At 43.0% G+C, this 24881-nt stretch overlaps 1 protein-coding gene across 3 annotated transcripts; it reads right to left on the reverse strand.

Moving 5' to 3' along the window:
- Window positions 1–2325: 2325 nt before the first annotated feature.
- LOC111842041 (actin filament-associated protein 1-like 2) lies at window positions 2326–24385 on the reverse strand. Of its 3 annotated transcripts, none has more exons than XM_023808273.2 (16): window positions 23960–24385; window positions 19921–20049; window positions 19681–19764; window positions 19466–19548; window positions 15444–15540; window positions 14706–14932; window positions 14428–14604; window positions 13530–13589; window positions 12719–12782; window positions 12350–12570; window positions 7285–7343; window positions 5865–5973; window positions 5645–5723; window positions 4847–5016; window positions 2792–2847; window positions 2326–2606 (listed from the first exon to the last, which is right to left on the reverse strand). In XM_023808273.2, exons 1-16 carry the CDS (start codon window positions 23973–23975, stop codon window positions 2600–2602), a joined length of 1638 nt encoding a protein of 545 aa, XP_023664041.1. In that variant the 5' UTR covers window positions 23976–24385; the 3' UTR covers window positions 2326–2599. The 3 variants fall into 3 exon arrangements, with proteins under 3 accessions (XP_023664041.1, XP_023664039.1, XP_023664040.1); XM_023808271.2 differs by having other exon boundaries at window positions 7255–7343; XM_023808272.2 differs by having other exon boundaries at window positions 2746–2847; window positions 7255–7343; window positions 23960–24384.
- Window positions 24386–24881: the final 496 nt, after the last annotated feature.

Here is a 24881-nt window from a genome sequence, read left to right on the forward strand (position 1 = left end):
TTTAACGATGCGCCTGTGCGATTTATTGTTCCTACTGTAGAGTAAGATTGTGATCGCGATGATAGGTGTCCGTTATGCTTAACGGTAAGTCATATATGGATGAAATCCATAAAGCGGCGATTTGTTAATGCATCTATCTGAATTCATTTACAAGTGAGCGTGTTCAACATGTGAAAATGAACATGCGTCTTTGATGTTACGTGATATTATCAGACCTAGCCCTGGACAAGCCCCAGTGTCAATAAGGGATTTGCGCATAATTAGGCCTAATTATTGTTTAATTGTGCTTTTATCTAAAATGTACTTTGAAACAGCAGAAAATAGTATAGAGATAATAGTATATACTAGGCCTAGCTTTTCTCAGTCCTAGTCTGCTGTGTAGGTCTGTGTGACTTTTCGGTCCAGCTGTGACCTTAACTGGGAATAATTGAGATATTTCAAATCATCTTGCACAATAAGCCTTTATTGCGTAAAATGTGGTATTGCACTTCTGTTAGTAGTATATGTTAACGTTATATTATATATTATGGAACAAAACCCAACAGGCTTACCTTACATTTTGTAATGAAGATAGATTTGTATGCGCGTAACTGAAAATACAGCCATCGGCTCATATAAATATGGCTCACTGCTCCTTTAAATTCGCAGACCTCGAAGCGCTGGTCTACTTCGAGACAGGTGGTCTTTCTGTTTATTTATGTTTGTTCCACCATAAGCGCACCGGAGTCAACTAATGAAGAGGCTGATGAGTTGGTTATTTACTATAACAGGTACGCAGGTGGTGGCCGAGGGGTTCCAGAGATGTTAAAAAAGCTGCCTTATAGCATTCAAGTATAATTAACATATCATATAATCTAATATATGTTTTTAAAACACGTAAATATAATTGTATATAGATTTTTTAAATACAATATTTAAAAAATAATATTTATTTTGCTTGATTGAATAATGTAATGAAAAAACTACTTTTTACCAATCAGAGCGATTCCAAAGATGGAATATATTCACGGTATTTTACAGTGCTTTTCCTTTGCTGTTCATTATTATTTGTAAAAATGATCCAACTTAATTCAAATAAATATACACGTTTAAAAGAGCATATAGCCTACTGACACAACGCGTTTTTCTCTCGGTAGTTCTCTAATGTAAAAAGGCATTTATGACAGCTAGAGTCCTGAGACTGTTGGTAAATGTAGTAACATATTTATGATAACCAACAAGCCCTAGATCTTACTTAAAGAATTAGAAACATCGACGTAGGCCTAAATTACGGAAGGGGATTAGGGCCACGTGAAATAAATTCCAGAGAATTCTGAGAAAAAAAGTCAGAATCCTGACATTATAGTAAGGGACTGGCTGCAGACCTCAGGTCACATGCAATACGCTGAGTTTAGGGGCAAAATTGTTAGTGTAAAATGACAGAACTGGCAGCATTCCTGTGAATTCGTGGAGTTTCAGAAGAAGCCATTGCACATTTGGAAGAGCAAAAGGTAGGTGAAAAAGTAAACCTTGGTTTTATCGTGCCAGCAGGTCTAACATTAGCAATAGCATTTGTAGCAAGCACTGTTTGCAAAAGTGGCTTTTCTACTGGCCAAGTGACTGTAGACACCAATGCTGAGGTGAGTTGAACAGGTGACATTCGTTCATGTGATGTCTGACAACCAATTATTTTAAATTAGGTGTATTTCATGTGACCTGAGGTCTGCAGCCAGTCTGACTCTAACGTTAGGAGTTCTGACTTTTTTTTCTCAGAATTCTGACTTTTTTTCTCAGAATTCTCTGAAATTTATTTCACGTGGCCCTAATCCTCTTCCGTACTATATGGTCTCGGATGAGGAACTGCTTCTTTTACGTCTGAGTTCAGCGAAGTGCCTTTAATTCACCTCTGCCTCCGTGTACTGCCCTCTAGTGGATAGCAACATTAATTCAGCTATTTGTCGCACCATAGAGCTTGTGTAAAAGATATAAAATGAAACATTAGTGTTTACATAAAAGGACAAGAGTGTACTGAAGGATCTGTTAGCACATTTTTAAATCCCAATGAAAGCACGTGTGTTTGATAAAAAAACTTTTGCTGCTGATCTCTAATTTGTTTAGAGCTGCAAACTACTGAAGGAGTAGCAGGAATCCTTTTAAATGACACATTAAATGGGTAAATTCTTTATTGGGGTTTGAAATGGAACACAAGAGCTACCCATATGAAAAACACACGAAAGACAATATCAGAGCAGACAAATTAGCCATTTCCAAACTCATGTGCACTGTGTACATGAAAAGCCAACACCCCACCTCCCCCCCCCCCGCACACACACACACACACACACACACACACACACACACACACACACCCCAGGACTTCTGCAACCTCTTGGTCATGATACCACATCCCCTGAACAAAACTCCACTTACTGTACAAAACTGTATAAAACTACAACATGCGCTCTGCATTGTGTGTGTTTGTGCAGCGGTGTCACAATGCAAAAAGATACAAAACTAAAAGCTAATTAAAAGGCACGATCTCTACGTGCACAGCAGTGTGATGCGTGTTTCCAGAGATCAGGAAGTGAAAGCAGCTGAACTGTTGATCAAGCAGGGACCTTCATTTCCTGTAACAAAACAACATGAACACATGGAGTGACCACGGTGATTCATAGAGTAATACTGTACAAACCAGGGTCTAAAGTGACCAACAGAAATTCTCCCAGCTTGTGGTCACTTCTACCAGGTCCGACAGACCCTGCTTACCATTCTGTGAAAGAGCCTGTGATTCTCCACAGGAAAGGCAGGTTACCTCTTCAAGGAGCTGCAGGCAGAGGTGGTTCGGCGCAGAAGGTTTAGCCACCCCACCTGCAGGAGATTTCAGGGAATTGTGGGAATGCGGAACCAGGGCCCACCCCAAGTTAGAGTTACTGTGACCTGGAAGTGGACAACGCTAAATCAGTCTAGACCAGGGTGATGTTCCACAAAGCAGGATTTCTCAATTTGCTGGGTTAACTTAAGGTAGCAGTCATGATTGCTCCTTACCTAAACTATCATTGGACAATCATGACTTATAGCTTAGGGCAGCATTGTGGCACAGTGGTTAGTTCTGCTGCCTCACAGCAAGAAGGTCCTGAATTCGGTCCTGGGTCTTTTCTGTGTGGAGTTTGCACGCTCGTCCCTTGTTTGCATGGGTTTCCTCCCACGGTCCAAAAGCGTTCCAGGCAGGTTGATTGGCGAGTCTAAATTGGCCCTTTGTGGGTCTGTGCCTTGTGGTGTGTTGGCGACTACCCAGGGTTGGTTCCCACCTGCATCTCTTGTTCCCGGGATGGGCTCCATGACCCCAGTTGGGATTAAGCGGTTATGGTAATGGATGGATGGACTTTTAGCTTAAAGGGCCAGTTTTAGAGAGGCTTTATTGCTATCTATCCATCAAGGTTGTTCTGCTGGGAGTTGCCTAGTTTTGGAGAAATAATTGGATTCTTTCTGATGGTGATTAAAAAGCGTCAGAAAAATACATTTGAAAAAAATCCAACAGCAATGTCTCTTACCAGAAATCATGACCCATTTATTGAAGATAATCCTGACTGCTTAGTAAGCTGTTTGATGTAGGAACTGTTCTGTTCTACCAAACTCCACACACCGATCGTATCACTGCGCAGAAGATACGAGCACCCTGGCACCGTCTTCTCCACAGTGATACGACTGGTGTGTGGAGTTCGGAATATGCTATGCAAACTCCCACCTAAAGGATATGGTAGATTTTAAGTGCCTCCCCTCCCCCCTGTTGTGAAGGAGCATGCTCTTTGTGTGTGCAGGCAAAGCCAGAACTGAGTGGCAGCCTGGTGGTTTTTGGGATGGGGAGGGCGCTCTCTGGGAATATTTTTGAAAGTGTCTGTTATGTTTGGGGAAGGATCTGGCTTTGTTATGGAGGGATTTCCTGTAGGGCGAATGAGACAAATTGCACACCAAGATAACTAAAACCTGGAGACGTTTCTTCTGGCTCCCACATTAAACAAACCACTGGACCAGCCTGAACACTTAACGATGAGCTGCCTGCCTTTGATTGAGTCGCTCGTAGACTTACTCGGCCCTTTGGCTGCCGTAACTGGCTGTAGCACGTAGCACTGGAGTGGGAAACGGTCCAGTTAGAAAACATATACAGGTTTGAGCCATCTGTAGACACTTTTGAGTAAATGGGATGGTGGTAGTTGGGGAGGGGGGCTCACAATGAAAAAAACGCAGATTCAGCTTTCAGTGAAACAAACATGGCCGCCAGCTCAGAGTATGGGGCAGCTTTTATTTTAGTTGCAGCTGCTTCAGTTGCCCCCTCTCCTCCTTTTATCGCTCTCCTCTTTCTCACTCTCTCACACACTCACTCTCTGCGTCTTTCTCTCGCTCTCCTCCTCTCCCATCCCTCCTTCCTGTGACTGTGAGTAATCCCATGTTGCGCACACGTGTCCCAGAAAGGTCATGGGTAAGGAAGCCTGTACTGCTCTGATCTGGGCCGAATCAGGAACAGCTCTCTCACCTGTGACTCTCTGCCAGTGTGTGTGTGTCCCAGCACAAGTGATCACCTGTGTTCAGATGCGCGTGCATATTCATGCATGTTTGTCTACATGTGTATCTATGTGTGCATGTTGGTAAATATCTGTCTGTGATGACAAGTCTGTTTATGAACATCAACAGAATTATAGGCACCCATGACTGGAGATGCACTAAAATACCATAAAACTAAATTATATACATCATTGTTATTTTTTTAAAGAATTTTTAGTGCATTTCCAGTAAGGGATGGTAATACTTCTGGAGCCCACTGTATACTTGCATCTGTACACGCATGTGTTTATATTCGTGTGAGTAGTACCTGGGTCTTGTCGGAGCAGATGGTCTGCAACTTCCTCAAGGAGGCGGTCTTGGGCTGTCTGCCTTCCGTCAGCAGGTTCATTTTGGACCCGACCTTGGGGTGCAGGTCCCTCGACCCGGGAATGTGGTGCGTCTGAGTCTTGCCTGCAGAGGCTGTCACCATGGTCCTGCCTGAAAGCAGACGATACCATCAGCTGCCCCACACCTGGCAGCGGCTAATCTGACTGCAGCTGTCGCCAAGCAGAAACTGCTGCGTCACAGAGCAACAAACGTCCAGGTTCTGAAACCCAACCTTGGCCTTGTGCTTATAAATCACAGCACCACAGATGTGAGCAGTAGTAAAGCAGGATTACAGGTCCACTGTGGAACCTCAAGCAGAAAGTTTAAAATGCATATCCCCTGTTATGCGCACCTTATACCTTGGGTTCAGTCTAATACATGTGCTACTAAAGATTAAACCATATAATGGTCAAAGAGCAGTACTCCAGATCCCTGAGTACCCAATTCGTGTCCCAGACGGCATCATCATGTTTAATTAAATTAAGCACAGTTTTCAAACTAATGAGGATAACGTCTCATATAGGAGGGAAGCTTTTGCTAAAAGTATTTGCTAAACATTAGAAACTGAGGCGAAGTGCTTTTCACCAGCCGAATCTGAGCTGTTTTGCTCATGGAAAATGTTTCTCCCTGCTGTGTTTAATGAATAAAAAGAATGACTAATTGCTAATTACTGGGGTGTTTTGTGGAGTCAACCGTGGAGTTCATTTCAAAATAAGAGCCCCCCCACCCCCCCACTCACCTTGGCAGAGATCTTTAGCACTACTGTACCGGTTCCAGTTCTCTGGTTCTCTTTTGACGGCACTTCTTGAGTGCTGGACCTAACACAGATGAGACTGTGGTTGTTTATTATTCTAGATAAAATAGGCCAGCTTTTCATCTGGGCGCGAGCAGCAGAACGTGGCTGGTGATTACACAGGGCTTTTAACTGCAAGATCCCTCCCTCCCAGGACGGGACGCACCACAGATGCATCACAGTGGACCAGCTGAGGTGGGCTTGGGCTTTGCCACTCAGGGATGGAATCAGCAGTGTGCGTGTCCGGGTTGGGAAGCGTGTGATTCCTCAGGCTTCTGTGGGACAGCAAGAGCACAGAGGCTGTGTGAGCCGGGATTAGCCAGCAGGGTCCTTGGATCCAAGTCCCTCCTCCCATTGCAGCTGCGAGTTAGATGGGGTCAGAAGGCCCCATGGCCATATGTATTCCCAGGGGCGGGTGTAGTAAGTCTATGGAAAGTAAATCTGTGTCATCGCAATTTGAATTTTATATTCCACTGAAATTCTAACATTGAATATTTATGCATTGGAAATATGCATCGGAAATTCGATGGTCCGAATTCACATGCAAAAATATGAGGTTAAAAGTACAAAGACAATATTTCAAAGTTGCTCCAATTCGACGGTCCGAATTCATATGCAAGAATACGAGGTTAAAAATATGAGTTACACATCCGGGATACCAAGGCTACGAAATCGAATCTGTGGCTGCGTTCGACTTCATGCAGCCGCTTACAGCACAACAGCAATGCATTCAGGTCCTGACGTTTGTATCCCAGGCAGTTCCGAGGCGTTATCTGCCATTTCTCCCGAATATCACGTAAAGCAGTTATAACTGGTTTTCAGTTAATTTACCTGGTAAAATAAACTTTAAATAAACGACATAAATGCTCTAAAAATACACGTAAGTTAGTGGTTTATTTATTGTTAGTTACTGTAATGTTGCGCTCCTAGTTTGTGAAAAAGGCATTCAAGTAAGAATTGCATTGTATTCAGTACATGACAATAAAAACTTTGATTCCTTGAAATTCATGTATTTGATCTTTTTCCTGGCAGCTATCTTTTTACACAGGGCCACTATACACAATAGTTTATTTTTTTCCGCTGCTAACAGTTTGTATCAGGAGTTGGTTATTGTAAAAGAAGTAATGTGCCTGCAGGTGATATTTGTATAGATTTATCTACACCCTTCTGGCAGTGCTGCCATTGCAGTCAGGTCTCGCAGACTATGAGGAGAAGAAGTTGTCCGACTTGGCTGCAGTCAGTTTATACTCCACCAGCCAGATGCTCTTGTCACGTCAGCTGCAGACAGACCAAAGCCCAAGTCGAACGCAGCCACAGATTCAATTTCTTAGCCTTGGTATCCCGGATGTATAACTCGTATTTTTAACCTCGTATTTTTGCATGTGAATTCGGACCATCGAATTTCCGATGCATATTTCCAATGCATAAGTATTCAATGTTAGAATTTCAGTGGCATATGAACTTCAAATTGTGATGACACAGATTTACTTCCATATAAGTCGGGGTGTGGCCTGTGTGCCCAAATGGTCAGTGGGTGTGGCGGCACATCAGCTCGCCTCAGTGCATTGTGGGGTGACAGTCTGTACCGAGCGGCCCCTTCCTGCAGGAGAACAAGCCACCGCTGTCTGTCGTCCTCGCTGTTCGCCTAGGGAAACACAGAAAGAGGTCCTGGTTTGGCTCATAAGAACATAAGAACATAAGAACTATACAAACGAGAGGAGGCCATTCGGCCCATCGAGCTCGCTTGGGGAGAACTTAACTAATAGCTCAGAGTTGTTAAAATCTTATCTAGCTCTGATTTAAAGGAACCCAAGGATTCAGCTTGCACTACGTTATCAGGAAGACTATTCCATACTCTGACTACACGCTGTGTAAAGAAGTGCTTCCTTAAATCCAGTTTGAAATGTTCTCCCGCTAATTTCCACCTATGGCCACGAGTTCTTGTATTTGAACTAATGCTGAAGTAACTATTCGGTTGAACAGCATCCAAACCTGTTAGAATCTTATAGACCTGGATCATGTCCCCCCTCAGTCTCCTTTGCTTGAGGCTGAACAGATTTAGCTCAAATAACCTTTCCTCGTATGACATTCCTCTAAGACCAGGAATCATTCTTGTGGCCCTACGCTGCACCTTTTCTAAGGCCGCTATGTCCTTTTTAAGATATGGTGACCAAACCTGTACACAATATTCTAGGTGAGGTCTCACCAAGGAATTGTATAATCTTAGCATTACCTCCCTTGACTTAAACTCCACACACCTGGAGATGTACCCCAACATCCTATTGGCCTTTTTTATTGCTTCCCCACACTGGCGAGAATGAGACATGGAAGCATCAACATACACACCAAGGTCTTTCTCATAATCAGCTACCTTTATTTCAGTAGGTCCCATAAAATACCTGTACTTTATATTTCTGCTCCCTACATGGAGTACCTTACATTTGTCTATGTTAAATTTCATCTGCCAGGTGTCAGCCCAGTCACTAATTAAATTAAGATCCCGCTGTAGCTGCTGAGCCGCTAGTTCAGTATCTGCTACACCACCCACCTTGGTGTCATCTGCAAATTTCACCAGTTTACTGTATATATTGGTGTCTATATCATTTATGTAAATTAGGAACAAAAGTGGTCCTAAAATTGAACCCTGCGGTACCCCACTATGAACGCAGGCCCACTGTGACATCGAGCCTCTTATAACTACTCGCTGCTTCCTATCCGTTAACCAGTTATCAATCCAAGTCGCTACAGTTCCTAAAATACCTGTCGCTTTGAGTTTAAGTGAGAGCCTCTTGTGGGGAACAACATCAAAAGCCTTTTGGAAATCTAAATAGATGACATCATAGGCCTTCTTATCATCAACTTCCTGAGTAGCTTCCTCAAAAAACTCCAACAGATTTGTTAAACAGGATCTACCTCTCCTAAATCCATGCTGGCTATCCCTCAAAATGTTATTTGAGTCCAGGTAATCTACCATTTTCTCTTTGATTATAGCCTCCATAACTTTACCAGTTATACAAGTTAGACTGATTGGCCTATAGTTTGACAAATTACTTCTATCCCCTTTTTTGAAAATGGGCGTTATGTTGGCATGCTTCCAATCAGAAGGTACCACACCTTCAGATAAGGATTTTTGAAACAGTAATGTTAAGGGTCGGCAAATAATATCCCTCATCTCTTTTAACACTATAGGTAAGATGCCATCAGGGCCCTGTGATTTATTTATTTTGAGCTTAGCTAGGCTTTGCAAAACATCAGCTTCAGTTATATATATATTAGTTATAGACGATGTTGAATTAGTAATAAGAACTGGTAAGTTACTAGTGTCCTCGACAGTGAATACCCGTGCAAAACTATCATTGAACTCATTTACTATGTCAATGTCGTTTTCAATTATAAGACCCTTACTATCCTGCAGATTAGTAATTTCAGCTTTTAGAGCTCTTTTAGAGTTAAAATACTGGAAGAAACTTTTAACGTCATCCTTAGCCTCCAATGCGATCTTCCTTTCGACATTCCTTTTAGCTCGTCTAATGTCATTTTTTAATTCAGCCTGTAGATTTAGATACTCTTGCTTTATTATGTCATCATCAGTTATTTTCCATCTCTGGAACAAAGCCCTTTTCCTCCTTACTTTATACTTTATGTCCCTATTAAACCACCTAGGTTGCAATTTCCTAGATTTATTCTTGCTAGAAACAGGTATGAAGTCCTCTTGTACTTGCAATAATGTGCTTTTAAAAAATTCCCATGCCTCTTCAACAGTTTTGTTATTTAACTCCATCCAGTTCACGGTTTCTAGTTTTAATCTCATACAATTGAAGTTAGCCTTCCTAACATTATATATTTTTGATTTGGACTTTGCTCTTCGGGCACTAAACTTAACCTCAAATTTAACCATGTTATGATCGCTACTGTCAAGTGGTTCTAAAACATCTAATTTACCAATCCTGTCCTGGTTATTAGACAAAACAAGATCAAGAATGGCATCTCCCCTGGTAGGGGTGTTAACAAACTGAGTAAAAAAACAATCCTGTACTAATTCCACCATCTCAAGTTCATTTTCAGAAGAGCCAGCAACAATGTCCCACTGTATCCCCGGTAGATTAAAATCACCCATAACTACCACATCATTTTTATTGCTCATAATCCTAATATCACTGTATAACAATCTGCTTTCCTCAGCAGCTACATTGGGTGCTCTGTAACAAACACCGACAATTAGGCTATTTGAGTTTTTAGCATCTAATTTTACCCATATAGCTTCCGTACTTTTACTTATATCAGTAAGCTCCCTTGCCTGCAAGATTTCCTTTACATATACTGCAACACCACCTCCCTTATTACCTATACGGTCTTTACGGAACAATGTGTAACCATCCATATTATATTCTTGTCCATCCTTATCACTCAACCACGTTTCAGTTATTGCTATAATATCATAAGAGTCCAATGAGATAAGAGCCTCTAAATCATGAATTTTATTCCTAATACTCCTGGCGTTTAAATACAGACAACAAAGGGTAGGCTTATTACAGTGCCTACTTATAATATGATTTTTTTGGGCTTTCCGTTTCCCCCCAGTTACATACTTAACTAACCTCCCTGCCCCCCCAGTCCCTAGTTTAAACATTCCTCAACTACTCTACAAATACGCCTTCCCAGTACACTGGTTCCCCTCCGGTTCAGATGCAACCCATCCGGCTTGAACAGGTCCCACCTGTTCCAGAAGGTCCTCCAGTGCCCCATAAACCTAAACCCCTCTTTCCTACACCATCCTTTTAGCCACGCATTTAATCTCCTTATCTCAGCTAACTTAGCCTCACTTGCGCGTGGCACGGGGAGTATTTCGGAAAATACCACCATGGACGTTCTGCTTCTAAGCTTATTGGCGACTTCTATAAATTTATCCTGCAGAACAGCCCTTCTACCCTTGCCTATGTCGTTGGTGCCAACATGCACCACGACAACTGGATCCACCCCAGCTGGGGCCAAAAGCTTGTCCACACGATCTGGAAGGTCTGTTAGACACAGACACCTCAGGTGATGCCGCCTCTGTAACGTGTGTACGCCTTTTCCTGCGTCTACGACCTACGGTCACCCAGCTCTCTCGACCTCTCTGCTCTTCATTCTCCCTCCCCCCCGTTAGTGGCGTACACACCGTCTCCCTAAACGGCGTATCAACTAGCTCATCTAACTCACTGTTGCATTGGATGCGAGCCAGTTGCTCCTCAAGGTCGCGAACCTTGACCATGAGTGAGTCCACTAGCTTACATCGCTCGCAGATGAAGTCCGACTGGACACTAACGTCCAGAAGGGCAAACATCTTGCAAACGCAACACTGAGCTGGCCCCATAATTAACTAACTCACTATGACCCCGTACTCCCAGCCCAGTAAATTTATATAGTGTATTTAACTATAAAGATTAATTTGCGTAACAATAAATGCAGTAACGTGCGGAGTACACTAAAATAAGTTATTACTTGTGTTAAAACGGAACTTAATTATTATTTTATTAAAAATTTTAAACCTGATAAACTTACTACTACTTACCAGAAGAACTTCTGCCTGAACCAAGTATGAACTAAAAACAAGGCGAAATCGAAGTTGCTCTTGGGAGGTCGAAAAACCACAAAAACCCCCTCACAGCAGGCTACTGCCGGAGCGGGAAAAAAGTGGAAAATGTCCTCCCGGCCCCGACTGGCGACCGAGCAAAGCTCAGGAGCAACTGTCCTTTTCCGACGCTTGGTAGCGATACCGACGTTAGATGTTGTTAGTTATAATCGCCCCGCGGGTGTTCGTTACGGAGTTTAAACGCGGACAGAAAAACGCCGCGCACGCGACACCCGCAGCTCTCCGTCGGTAATAATCGCGCTGTTGATTAACAGACAGGACAGACAAGCACTCACGCTGACCGAAATAAGAACAATAAATAGAAATAAACAGCCACCCACGTAAACAGGTAAAGCACACAAACACTCAAAACACTCCAAAAAAACAATCCCAAACAATCGCTGCAGCTCAACACCACTCTCTCGCAGCAATCCCAGCAATCCTCGCAGCTCATTGACTACTGAATCTTGACTATTCATGTGGACCCCCACAGTCACAGCCCAGCAGTCTCATGAATCAGGGGAGTGTGGCTCAGTGGGTTAGGGCCCTGTGCCTGTGATCGGAAGGTTGCAGGTTTGAGGCTCAGTAGAATAGTCACATCTCCATTGGGCTATCGAGCAACGCTCTTAACCCTCCAAAATGCTCCAGGGGCACTGGATGAACGGCATGACTGTGCGGTCAAAGCCCAAGAATCACTCTCAACACTATATATCTGTGTGTATGCTTCAAAGGAGAAGAAGATGGGATATGTGAAAAATGTACAAATGCTAAATGTTATCCGTCAAGCTGCCGTCCACAGTACAGGCCCTTTGTTATTTAATCCAAGTCAGTTACACGCTCTATATTTAAATACTATTCCTTTGTGTAAAGCTCAGATGAATATGAGACTCCTTCCCTTAACTGAAATTACTGATGAAATGGTTTAATGGCAGCAAACCCTTGAATGCAGAAGGTGAACAGGAATCAAATAGCTGGAGGGATCCTTCATTTACATTCTTATGCTTTACCAGTTACACCTGTTTTAATCTGGGGATTCGTACCTCTAGGATAGCGAGCTGGTCCCCACACCGGGTCACGGTGATGCGGGGGGCGAGGGGGGTGTCTGGGCCGGGTCGCACCTCACAACCGCGCAACGGGAGGCTGTGCCATGGACCTGCCTCGCTGGCCTCGTCGCGGGACATCCGCAGGGCCCCAGCCTCCATCCGGCACCACAGCGTTTGCCACTGACAGTGCATGAACACACTCAGGAAGCCAGGGGGCGCTGTGGGAGACATGCACACACACATACAGTTTTACTCCATGTGTAAGGTCACCCCCTCCCAAACACATTCATGTGACTCACTCCTTTAATTGAATTTCTGCTGCTGGTCCCATGGTAATGTAAGGTTCAGCAGCATCTCTGGGCTTACCTGTGGGCTTTGCACTGGGGGCAGTTTCTGCTGAGCAGGAATCGTCAGGATGTGCTGCCCTGATCTGTAAGAGTTGGTGTATGGAGACACTCAGGGTCATTGATACACCCAGGATCACACATGTCAGCTGGAAAGCTGAAAATCAAGACATGGACTGAGGACAGCACCATCACGCTGGACTGGTGGTGAAACGGACCCCGTTTTTATCAATGCAGGCCAGCAATTAGAGTATACTTTATTAGAGTATACTTTATTAGAGTATACTTTTACATGCTTCTTACAGACATACAGGTCCTGAAACAGATTGTACTGCTGTAACTTGCACATCCCTTCTTCAAATGAGTAAAATTATAAGATCAAAAAAGCTTTGAAAGCTTTGCAGATAAATATTTATAGATGCAGCAAGATGAAGGCTACACTTTATTACTGTTTTCTTTTTTCTAAAAACAATTTGGACAAGGACAGAACCCAGACTGGAAAACATATGTGAAGGAAACAGAAGCCTATAGGAGGGTGTCAGGGTGAGACAAACGATAAGGAAATAATATACAGTATAATCCCGTTATAGTGGACTTGCTTATAACGGGGGTGTGGCATGAATAAATGGTGTCCTGTAGTTTTGTTCTGGGCATAACAGACTTTGGATATAATGGACTGTTTTGCCAGGTCCCTTGAATTCCGTTATAAGTGGATTTTACTGTATATTAATAAATTTCAAGATTTATTAATCAGTTACAGTAATGATGGTTCAGTAGCACAAGACCCAATAAAAAGTTGAGAAGGAGCCTAATGGAGGAACAGACGTCATTACCCTGCTGGAGTGCTGCCAAACAGAGACGCTGTGTTCAGTGCTGCTCACCTCCTCGATCACCTGGAAAGGGCGTGCAGAGAGGATAAGGACTCATTCAATCAAGGATACATGGAGAGGGCAAGGACTCGTAATCAAGGATACAAGAAGAGGTTATTTTAATATTAATAATAAACCATTAATACATTTAATTATAATAATATTGTCGTGCCCAGAACGGAGACAAAGGTGCAGACGTCAGTGTATCGGGGAATACGGGGTTTAATTACAGGTAAGGCAGGCAAAACGCAGACAGACAATACAATGACCGGACTGGGGAAACAAACTGAAACGCGGATGAAATACAGAGAACTCATGACGACAACCAGAAACAGCTGATCACACGGGGATTCCACATGGGGTTAACGAGGGGGCGTGGCACACGGAAGGAGCGGACGATCGGGGCAGGACACATTGTTTGGATACATTAATTTTCTTACTTTACAAATTACTGTTTTGATAAATGTGCTTAGATATGTTTAGTACAGTATATGCTCTTCTTGTTCTATCCGGTTCATTTTGTGTTTAAATGCTAAAAAAAAAAAACATATTTAGGTGTAATTTTTTGGGGCCGGGAACCAATTAATTGGTTTTCCATTATTTCTTATGGGGAAAATTTGATCACAATTCAAACTTTTTAGGATTCGATCTGGAGTTCTGAATGGATTAAATTTGAGTTCTGAGGTACCGCTGTACATTTAATCAAGGGTACGCAAAGAGGGCAAGGACTCATCTAATTACATGGAAGGGGAGGGGTTGCATTTAGACACAGCGAGAGGGGTTAGATCTATTCACAAAGGTATTTATCTGTCTATGGTTGGGGTCAAATGTTGCTGCAATGTTATGGTAAACACCTCCAAACCTTCCGCCACTCCTGCGCCTGCAGCCAGTTGTGGAAGCCCAGGACCAGGGTTTGGGAGCTGGCCAGCAACTTCAGCTGGTGTGGCACCCTCCTCCTGGGCTTGGACCTGCAGATCACACGACAGCCTGCCAGACTCAGCTCCAGCAGAGGTCGAAGGTCCCTCATACACCTGTAGCACTGGGAGAGAGGGGCACAGACATTGGTGGGGGTCCTCCATGTAGTTCTGTGTCAAGCTTTGTGTTTAAGTTTGGGTTTGAGTAGATGGTGCGAGGGGTTACCAGCAGAATGCGGCTGCGAACGACGAACAGCTGTTTGCTCCACTGGCCAAGCCAGCGCCTCCTCCATAGAAAGCCAGAGAGGCGGGCCTCCAAAACAGGATGGACACAGGGCAATGAGGTGGTCCACTTCAGGTAGTGGGCCCGGTCCTTCACTGAGTCCTCCTCATCATCATCATCTTTCTCCTCCCCATATGACTCATACAGACTGGCACTGGAATCTGCCTCAACTGTGGGGAGAACAGGGTTGCATGCTTACTTCCACACACATACACAGGTTTGTAATTATATCTTTGTGGGGACTTTCCATTCATTTCTATGGGGAACTCTAATCCCAAAATTATGACCCTAACCCCTACCCAGCCCTAATCTTACTCATAAGCAACCAAACAAAATATGAGACTTTTGGTATTTCTAGTTTTTTGATCTCATTCACAGGTGTTTGTGGGGTCCCCACAACGTAATATATAAACATAATCCACACACACACACACACACACACTTTAAAAGGCACTCAATGTTCCCCACGAAACCCAAAAGAAAGGAAAATTACTGAGCAAAGAAATGTGCTGAACTAGATGACGGAAAGTTTGCAGCATCCAGAAAGCTAATCACAATACGAGAACCTAAGAGAAAACACGGTAAAACCATTTTACCAAACCATCACTGAACTAAACAAGCTAACCCACACTATATTACAAATGGTAGGCATGGTGATTCAGGCGACCTCATAATACATACCTGTCATCCCAGTGACAGGGACAACCAGCTCTGTCCCCTCATGGCAGAGTCTTTCCAAGCTGATATGGAAGAAAGATGGCTCCACTGGATCTGGGTTCTGAAGCAGTGAAGTGGGAGAATATAATTATTTCAGAAATTTGAAGTGAAATCAAGCAACAGCTATGCAGAAACAAACTCATCCAGCACAGCACTGGTAGGAGGCCTGTGGTCTACCCTAGGCAGCACAGGAGTACCCCGGGATATCAGTCCATCGCAGAGCACGTGCACGTACTGCACACACATGAACACACACACAAAGACACATACACACACACAAACACAATATTCCATCAGATAGAGAATAAAAAATACAAAAATAGCAAATCAAAAACTGAAAATAAATAATTCATCGATTTTTTAACTCCTAGAAAGTTCCTGAGAGTGTTTATAAAAGCTTGGACAGCGTGGGACAGTTTTTCTGAAGAAAGTGGGGTGAGGGGGGGTTTCCTGTCATGGGTTTGATATTCTTCCTGTTACCCTCCCACCCACCCATTTCCCTTGCTCTTTCCCGTGACCTTCAGCATCATGCAACTGGGGGCACTGGATCCTTCATAACCCTAGAGTGACACAGCAGTATTGCATCATCTATGATGGATAATATAATTCAATAATGAATTTGATTCAGCTAAACCTGTGACTGTATTGTGGGGTTTGGGTATTAAGGTGTTTTAATTAGACAATTATTTGTAACGGTCTGATTACTCAACCACAGAGATATTGCGAAATGGTCATTCATTATTTTGTGGACCACTACAATGGCACCACTACAATGGCACCACTACAATGGCACCACACAAACAATACCACTCCAACAACTAAGATCCACACGATGCAATGAATAGACTGCACCTGACTTTGTAAATAAACAGCAATTCTAAGCCTTCGGAAATTCATGATATTTATAAATGGTCCTCCAGTGGATACTCTGTGTACCAGCAGGGGGCGATCAGCACCATAGGCTGACGGTAACCATGGTTTCCTCATCATTGGCCACAAGGAGCACCAACAACTAGCACCCAATGCCCCAACTAGGGGGCAGTTCAGCTTAAAGCCATGCTGGGAACCTGGTGACAGAGACAGGAAGGGCGAGCTGTGGTGCCCTCTGACTCTCGGCCTGAGAATACTGGAAGAAGGCTGCTCTGAAGGGACTGCTGCCTCCTGACTCACCCTTTTTGTGTATATTCCCCCCCCCCCCCTTTTTTCCTCAGTAAGCCTCACCCCTCGAGTGGGACATGCCTGCACCCTCGTCTCCACACGGGTTACAGTGCTGCAAAACCTTTCAAATGATCTAAAATAAATGCTAATGTGCATCCTCAGCATAAAAGATTCTGCAATGAATTCAGTAACTAACTTTAAGTAATTACGCAGAGTTGAAAGAACTTTTGTTAACACTTTACTTGAGGGGACACGAGTATCTTAGTAACTCAGTTACAAATCATCAGCAAATATAATAATTGCATGAAATATATGATTGATTAATGATGAATGAACATGGTGGCAATTACGTTCTGGTTAATTAATAAATTAATTTAGAGTGTGCTACTACATTATTTGTGTTACTGACATTCTTAATTCTTGACATGCTTCTTCATGGTTAAACACTACATTCCTTTAGTAGCAATGGGAAGACATTCTGATGTAATATTAGACAAATAAACGTAACTTCTGATGTGTGACAGGCAGAAATGCCAGCAGAACTTGGTCTAACAAGCAGCCAGAGTGGAGTCTCAAAGTCCCACAGAAGAATTTGTGCTGGGTATACTGGAAAAATTTTCCAGTGGCCAGGCAGCCCGACGGCAGAGATGGGATGCGGAAAAGTTTGCTGGGAGTTACTGCCTGTGTCCTGGTCCAGGGCCAGAGATGATTCTGTGCTTCTCAGAAACCACACTAAGCAGTGGTGGGTGGTGTGGTGCTGTTTTATTAACGTTCCGATAGTGTTCTGCTAACAGCGCTTGGGCCAGGCTGAAGGACGGGACAAGACAATCGCGCCAGGAAACTCTTAGCCCAGGTCACCTCCATCGATTTGTGCCTACCATCAGGAAGAGTCTGTATGGCTATAGCTTTTTTAATTAATTCAGATTAATACATATTAATATAGTGGGGCAGTACAGCTAAATGACACCCTCGTACCTGCTCATACAGAAGCTACCAAAAATACATTAATTTACAATGTTTTACACCATCCTGTTCGTGGTGCCAGCCTCCTCTGTTGCTTTGTCTCATAGAGGAATGTTCGAAAACAAGCCATTTTTCATCAAGACCTCTGTTCCTGTGCATCATCATGAGCCAAATGCTCTGGAGAGCAAATAGTCTGTAAAACCAGCTGTTTATCAGAGGAACACTTCAGTCATATGCCCTGCCTTTTTTGTCAGGGTTTCATAATGGTTTATGTGTTTCTGTAAGTGTTTTTCTCAGAAGAAACCAAATCATTGTTTTGGAACTCTGCGAGACGCTATTAACTGGATTCTGTTAGCATGTGTAGACCACTCAGGCAGGAATATAAAGCAAAACAGAGCAGTGATTGGCTCACAGCACGGTTGGGTTTTTGGCAGCGAAATGATCACGGCTGTCAGACTATGCTGGTGGGATGGGGGGAGCTGTGTGGCTCAGTGGCTTAGGACGCTGATCGTATGGCCAGTTCAGCAAACTGATGTCACCAGTGGATCTTTGAGCGAGGCTCTTAATCCCCAGTTGCCCCAGGGACTGTCTAAACCTGCTTTCTCCGCCCAAAATGTGCTGCTTTGGGATAAAAGCATCTGCTAAGTAAGATGGAACATGATGGACCATCTCTTCTTTCTTATTTCTACCTAAAGTAGGAATGGGTGTCATAACCTTGCAAATGCCTGCTTATGTTACACTGCCTCCTAGCGGCTGGGATGAACTACTGCTTTTTGACAGTATTGGTCTGGGCCTTCAGGGTATTCTTCTTACATTTTCTGCATGACTTGTTTGACTAAATGCGGCACCTCCTTCTTTTGATGACATGGCGATCTCACTCTAGAGGATTCTATGAGCCCATCACAATATCAATGTATAGTGCAGAGTGGCAGTAAAACCGACCAATCAAATTGGGTTATGTGGGGGGTGGGAACTTCACTGTGTATTCCGGATATTCTGTAGGACTTATGACAACCAGTGGTGGATACTGTGGTAGGTACACACAGGTATTTAAGGTATACCTACGTATAAAACAATGACTGTATACCCACATAAAAAATGTCAAAAATGCGTATCAGTCATAGGAGGGTATATGTGCAATTATATTGTATAGCAGTATACCCACATACCAAGATACCACTACAGCATTGATGACAGTGTTTTTATATGACCATTCAGAGACTTGTGGCGATCATAATGAATTTTGGCGAAGTTGTCGAGGCAGAGACTGATGTCATAAGTGATTTGTTAACCATGCTATTTAGACGCAGAAATTTCAATATCAATGTATAGTGCAGAGTGGCAGTAAAACCGACCAATCAAATTGGGTTATGTGGGGGGTGGGAACTTCACTGTGTATTCCGGATATTCTGTAGGACTTATGACAACCAGTGGTGGATACTGTGGTAGGTACACACAGGTATTTAAGGTATACCTACGTATAAAACAATGACTGTATACCCACATAAAAAATGTCAAAAATGCGTATCAGTCATAGGAGGGTATATGTGCAATTATATTGTATAGCAGTATACCCACATACCAAGATACCACTACAGCATTGATGACAGTGTTTTTATATGACCATTCAGAGACTTGTGGCGATCATAATGAATTTTGGCGAAGTTGTCGAGGCAGAGACTGATGTCATAAGTGATTTGTTAACCATGCTATTTAGGCGCAGAAATTTCACGGAAAAAAACAGAAATAATACCTTTCAGCTGGAAACATTCGGAAAGTTGCTGAAGTAGTTTTTTATGGCCGGTTGCACATGCACCCTATGCACTCATGTGTGTGACCATGCGTGTCCTCGACAGAGGACTCACCCCTCCCAGCAGCCGCTCAGGAGAAAACGAACAGGAGGATTCTTCAGCCTGACTGAGGCCCGCCGCAGGCGAGAGCACGCCATCTGCAAGCAGAAGACCAGCGCAGATGCTGCATAGTGACCACAAATTACCCTGAGCCATGCAGTGCAGCCATATAACAGAACGACCAGAAGAGGACAGACAATGTAACCCAGCAACGCGCCATGGAAACACACCCGTGTCTGATCTTCCATTTATCTTCATCTGGCTGGTTGAGTTCCCTGAAGGACAAGTCATGATCATGTATTCGGCATCCTCCACTGGCAAAGAAACAAACAAAATCAAGAATCATTGTGTGAAATCAAGAATCGTTTTGTGTCCATTTTATCTGGTTATAGGGTTATTTTCCTTGACGTAGAAATTTGCATTTTCTGTGATACCAGATCTTTCACAGTCTTCTCCCTAAAACCACATACTTGGTGCATCTTCCAATACGGTCAGGAGATCAGAGATGGATGTCTTTTGTTCCTGAGCGAAGGGAGTGAGAGTCTCTTTGTCCAGAACCAGCAGGAAGGCCCGGAGGTCCAAGATGAGCTGGTTCAGCACTTGGGAAAGAGGGATCAGATAAGATTATGGGCATTTCTACAATGTACATTATGATGCTCAGAGAACCAGAGTCAAATCCTCAGCAATGTGAGTAGAGGGTGGATTTAGCATTTCCAAAAACCTACAGTCTGACAGTCACTTTGTTCATGATCAAAGACAAACATGATCCTAGACTCCATGTCAATACAGACAGAAGCCTTCAGAACGACATCAAAGCTGTGTATCTCAAACCATCAGAAAGTCTCGCAGACGCTGTGTGGCTAGAGACAGAGGAAGAACTTCGCAGCAGACGGCTCACACAGAAGACAGAGAAAGTCTCGCAGAGCACAGTGCCTGCAAGCTGACAGTGTGCTCACTCCAGGCAGATGGCTGGGTGAAGGTTTGGACAACCGGGCCTGAGGGAATGTTATTGTTCTGATCCCAGTTAGAAACGAACCCAGCAGCTAAGTTTTTATTGGGCGGCGTGATGGAAAGCAAGCTGAGTGTGTGTTCGCACTGACAAAAAATGGAAAAAGGAACATTAGCAGGGAGAGAAAAACCCAGCTGGGATTCATAATTATTACCTGAAAGCCGTATTCCAAGGAACTATTTTAGAAATTACAGAAATTACAAAAATTAATAAAAACATTGTTTTAGATACTTTCACAGCAGTAAAATAGCTTCACCTTGTCACTCATTCAAACGGGTTTCTGTACTGAAGCTGCACGTGCCTCTTAGCAAACCCTATGCTGTGGAAGATATTAAGATCGCCGCCGCCCTTGACCTCTGACCTTTCCCCATGCTATACTGGCCCAGTTGTTCGGCTGTGGCTATAGCAACTGTCGGCATGCCAGACGTCAGTTGTTGTTACCGAGCGAGTGTGAGGCGTGTTGGCTACACCCTTCAGCAGTATCCCAGCATCCCTTTGGGCATTGAATTTGTCTGCAGCTAATGCTACTATCAGGGACTAACTACTCCATCCACAGAGCGTCAGCTCCACTGCCTGTGACTCCACCCCGCATTTTTTTGTCCACTCCCTTTTCATTCTTGACCCTACAGCAAAAGCCTCTGACAGCTACGGTGCCCAGATAATCCATGTCAGGGAGGACACTTTGAGCTACTTCGGGTTTTACAAACTAATTTCAAACTGAAAGGCTCCTGTGCTCGGCTAAATAGTTAAACTCTTCTTGTGCTTTGACTGGTTTGTTTCCTTGACTGAAAGACTCATCCAGCTGTTTCACATTAGCATGAGTGACACGTGCATGATTATAGGAGACTGACCAATCAGCACACAGCAAGAACTCAGTGCTCAAGTGAAATCCAGGTCCTTTTAATTGAAATGGTAATTTACAATTCCTGTCCTAGCTCAGAGTGTCCTCCCTGACATGGATTATCTGGTCACCCTATCTGAAAGCTCTCTACTCACCCCCAAGCCATAGGCACCTTACTAGGCATATAGAAGTTTGCACTTTTCAATGCTACACAGATGCGGGCCTTTTTGGACTTGCTACATGGCTTGTTGGTGATAAAAATAGAGAGCTGTAGAATATTACAGACCGCAGAGCTTCTGAGTTTACCCCATTCCAAGCAGAAAATAAACTGATGGCACCTTTATACCTAGAGTGGTGACCTGAGCAAATACTGACCAATCACAGCCTGCCAAAATTCCGGAGAAAGCCGTCCATCCAGACACATGGTTTTTTTGGGGGGGCACTCCTCCAGATGGGGAGGGTTATTGGGTTTTGTGCTGGCTTTATTTAGGGCCTCCTTTTGGTTTTTGTGTTTTCGTAAAACCTAACAGTTTGTTTTCTGAAAATATCTGATGACAAATGACGTGAGAGACCCCTGCTGACCCCCAAGTATTATTCTCCTTTAGTTTATAAAAGAGGTTTTTTGGGGGGGGGGCATACAGCTGTGAGCAGGCTCATTACAGAACCTACCATCAAAGATGCTGGGAACGTTTTCACATTTTCGCAGTTATGATGCAGGCCTGTTGCATAATTTCTCACATCTGAATAGAAAACGCATGCCGGCTTTAGACTGTAAATTACTTGGTAAAAATGGATATTCAATAAAGAAATTTCTCTGAATTGAATTCCCTGAATGGTACTTGTAACTAATCGTCCTCGATGGATGACTAAACTAATATCATGGACTCAGTGTTTAGTAAAGAAGACTTTCAAGCTATCAGTGATAATCGGTGGACTCCATGGTTTGGGACCTGCCTGCTCAGGACCTGAGACTGACCAGGGATCTGTTTTTGGGCACCATAATCCTACAAGGGCCCACAGAACTCTGATTTGGGAAGCGTCCCACTGATAGGACATGTCTCTCTGGGTCAGGAATTCTTTTAAAAGCCTGCCAGCTGGTCCACTGATGAAAGTTGAAATGGTGATGAGCAACACGTTTACTTGGTGAGTCACAGGGAGTTAGGAGTTAAGAGGTCTGATTTCAGCTCCCCCTCAGGATGTGGGTCAAGCTTAAACTATCAAATACACAAAGAGCAATATGATATATGCTATAATTTATAGAAACAGATTTTGAGGGTTGATTTGAGATATGTTTTGAGTAACTAAATCCTATTTTAGAATAGATTTTAATTGCCATTATTTTCATCTCCCCGTGACCCTGACCAGCATAAGGAGATACTGTAGAAGATGGATGTATTATTTTCATCTGTCTATTTCATCAAGCTGCAAAACATCCCTATAGAGAGTGAATAAGTGACACAGAGTGTCACACTTATTGCTGCTATACTTCAGGGTGGGTTACTAACAGCCAGACGTAGTGCGGTGTTTACCTGTCCATCAGACGCCGCGAGTAAGCAGAATGGGCGGGGTCTGACTGAGGTGACGTAGACAAACACGGAAAATGAGAGCGGAGCTCAGAATTATCACTGACCGAAATCATCGAGGATGGAACCGACTCCCCTGCTAGGTGCTGCATAACTTACTTTTGTTTTACTTTGTTTAACGCTATATTCCTTCATCAGCCGCAGCTGTGCAAATATAGCAGTGCTATTACACCGTCCAGACCCCGTTTAAACCGACTGACATATTTCCAAGCCAGGAAAAAAAACTTTCACACTGATACAGACCTAAGTGTGGCAGTGTGAAAGTAGTGAATTTAGGCAGATATAACACCCCATTCATAATAATAAACGCCAGTTTACACGTTATCTTCTGCTTGCAGGAATAATTTCATCACTGAGTTAACGCAATATAGATATATTGGTTTTATAGGTGTCACGATAGTCGTAGTTACTCAGAGCTTTTTTACTGTGGAGTCGTAATTTACGAGTATTGTATTGTATTGTATTTAGGCTTAAATATTAAATATATGCCTTTACACACTTAGGTCTGTAATACCGTTGCTGTGTTTTTGGTACCATATACTAAAAGCCATGCAATATTAACAAAATTAACAGGTAAACAACTTGTGCAAGTTATTAATGTTATATTGGCCTGCTAATAATAGGCTAATTAATTACTAAATTAAAGGGAGGGGGGTCCTAAACCTTATTGGTGATCGTTGAATGCTTACAGGCAGTTCAGACACTTAGATTAATTACACTCTTCACCAATCTAGTTTAATGATTCACATTTATGCAACTGTAATTTACAAATGCAAATTTTAATGACTAACGGATACTCTAAAAAAAGTTCGGCAGACACTATAACTTTGTAAATGAGTGCATATAAATAAGGGGTGTGCTAACTGTAACTGAAGTAACAGTTAATGTGTGTGAATAATTCGGCAAAGCGCCGATTGAGACTGTACCGTTATTCACACAGGAGTAGCCTCATGTTCACTTCCTTTTTTTTTTAAAATGAGTGCTGTGTTTTACCTATTAAGCATCTTAAACCGCAAGTAACAACTTCAGCAAGTAAATACTGTATTTGACATAGACTGAAATGGGATGGTGCATACCTTCCGGTTTGTCCATTTCCAGTGGCGCTCGGTGGTCTATAAGCGCGCTGACTGTATCACTTCATATGTCATAGTCTGAATGTACAAATGCCGTCTCTGTATCCACAGACTTTCCACTTTCTGAATGAACCGGGCACCGTAATTACTCCGAAATACTCCAGGAACACACACACTCCCTCTCTCTCTCTCACTCGTTACCTCCCTCCCTCCCTGGCGCTCTTGCAGCAAAATTATTAAGTGCAACATTTTAAATACTTGCACATTACTCGAAATACATGCGCCGCATATAGAACAAATTTCTACATATACATACATGAGAAAAATAGGGTGAAATGTATTTTGAGGTGCATTTCTGATATATTTATATTTCAGAGGAGCTTTACTACAATGACTTATTTTTCAAGTCGACTGTCGATTTAAGTGAAATACGTGGCTTTTCAGCTGGAATAACAGCCTTCAAAGAACAGTGTGTTGCTGCCATGAACGCTGCATACAGTATATTGCATTTCTTAATTGGAATAATGGTCTTCGTAAAAAACTATATTCTCCTTTAACTGTAAAGAATCTCAAGTATTGTGAAGCCGGGGGAAAAAAATCACAGGGACATCACCTCACGTCAAAAACAAGTTTAATCATCGATCAATGTTAACTGATGTTATTTTAAATAAACATTTTTTAGTCTATTTTGTAGATGTAAATACACATCAAAATCAGATGAACAAACAGAAAGTATTCCACCAAGATATGAATCCACCTGCATGAAGTTGTTAAAGGTAAAGACGCGTGTGACTGCGCTGAGATTTCAGGTGTTAACAACAGAACTATAGTATAGTGCTTTATACGTTTCAGCCGATGCACTAACACAGAGTCGCTAAGCTAGATATTTTAAAGGAGAGGTCCAGCGTTTTCATCGCCCATTCCC

Source organism: Paramormyrops kingsleyae, chromosome 7 (genome assembly GCF_048594095.1).
Source record: "Paramormyrops kingsleyae isolate MSU_618 chromosome 7, PKINGS_0.4, whole genome shotgun sequence".
Classification (NCBI taxonomy): domain Eukaryota; kingdom Metazoa; phylum Chordata; class Actinopteri; order Osteoglossiformes; family Mormyridae; genus Paramormyrops; species Paramormyrops kingsleyae.

Coding starts and splice junctions, on each gene's coding strand:
- LOC111842041 (XM_023808271.2), bottom strand. Junction 19,549..19,680: donor AAATGGAAGATCAGACACGG/GTGTGTTTCCAT, acceptor TTCTGCTTGCAG/ATGGCGTGCTCTCGCCTGCG. Junction 7,344..12,349: donor ACCAGCTCGCTATCCTAGAG/GTACGAATCCCC, acceptor GTGTTTCCCTAG/GCGAACAGCGAGGACGACAG.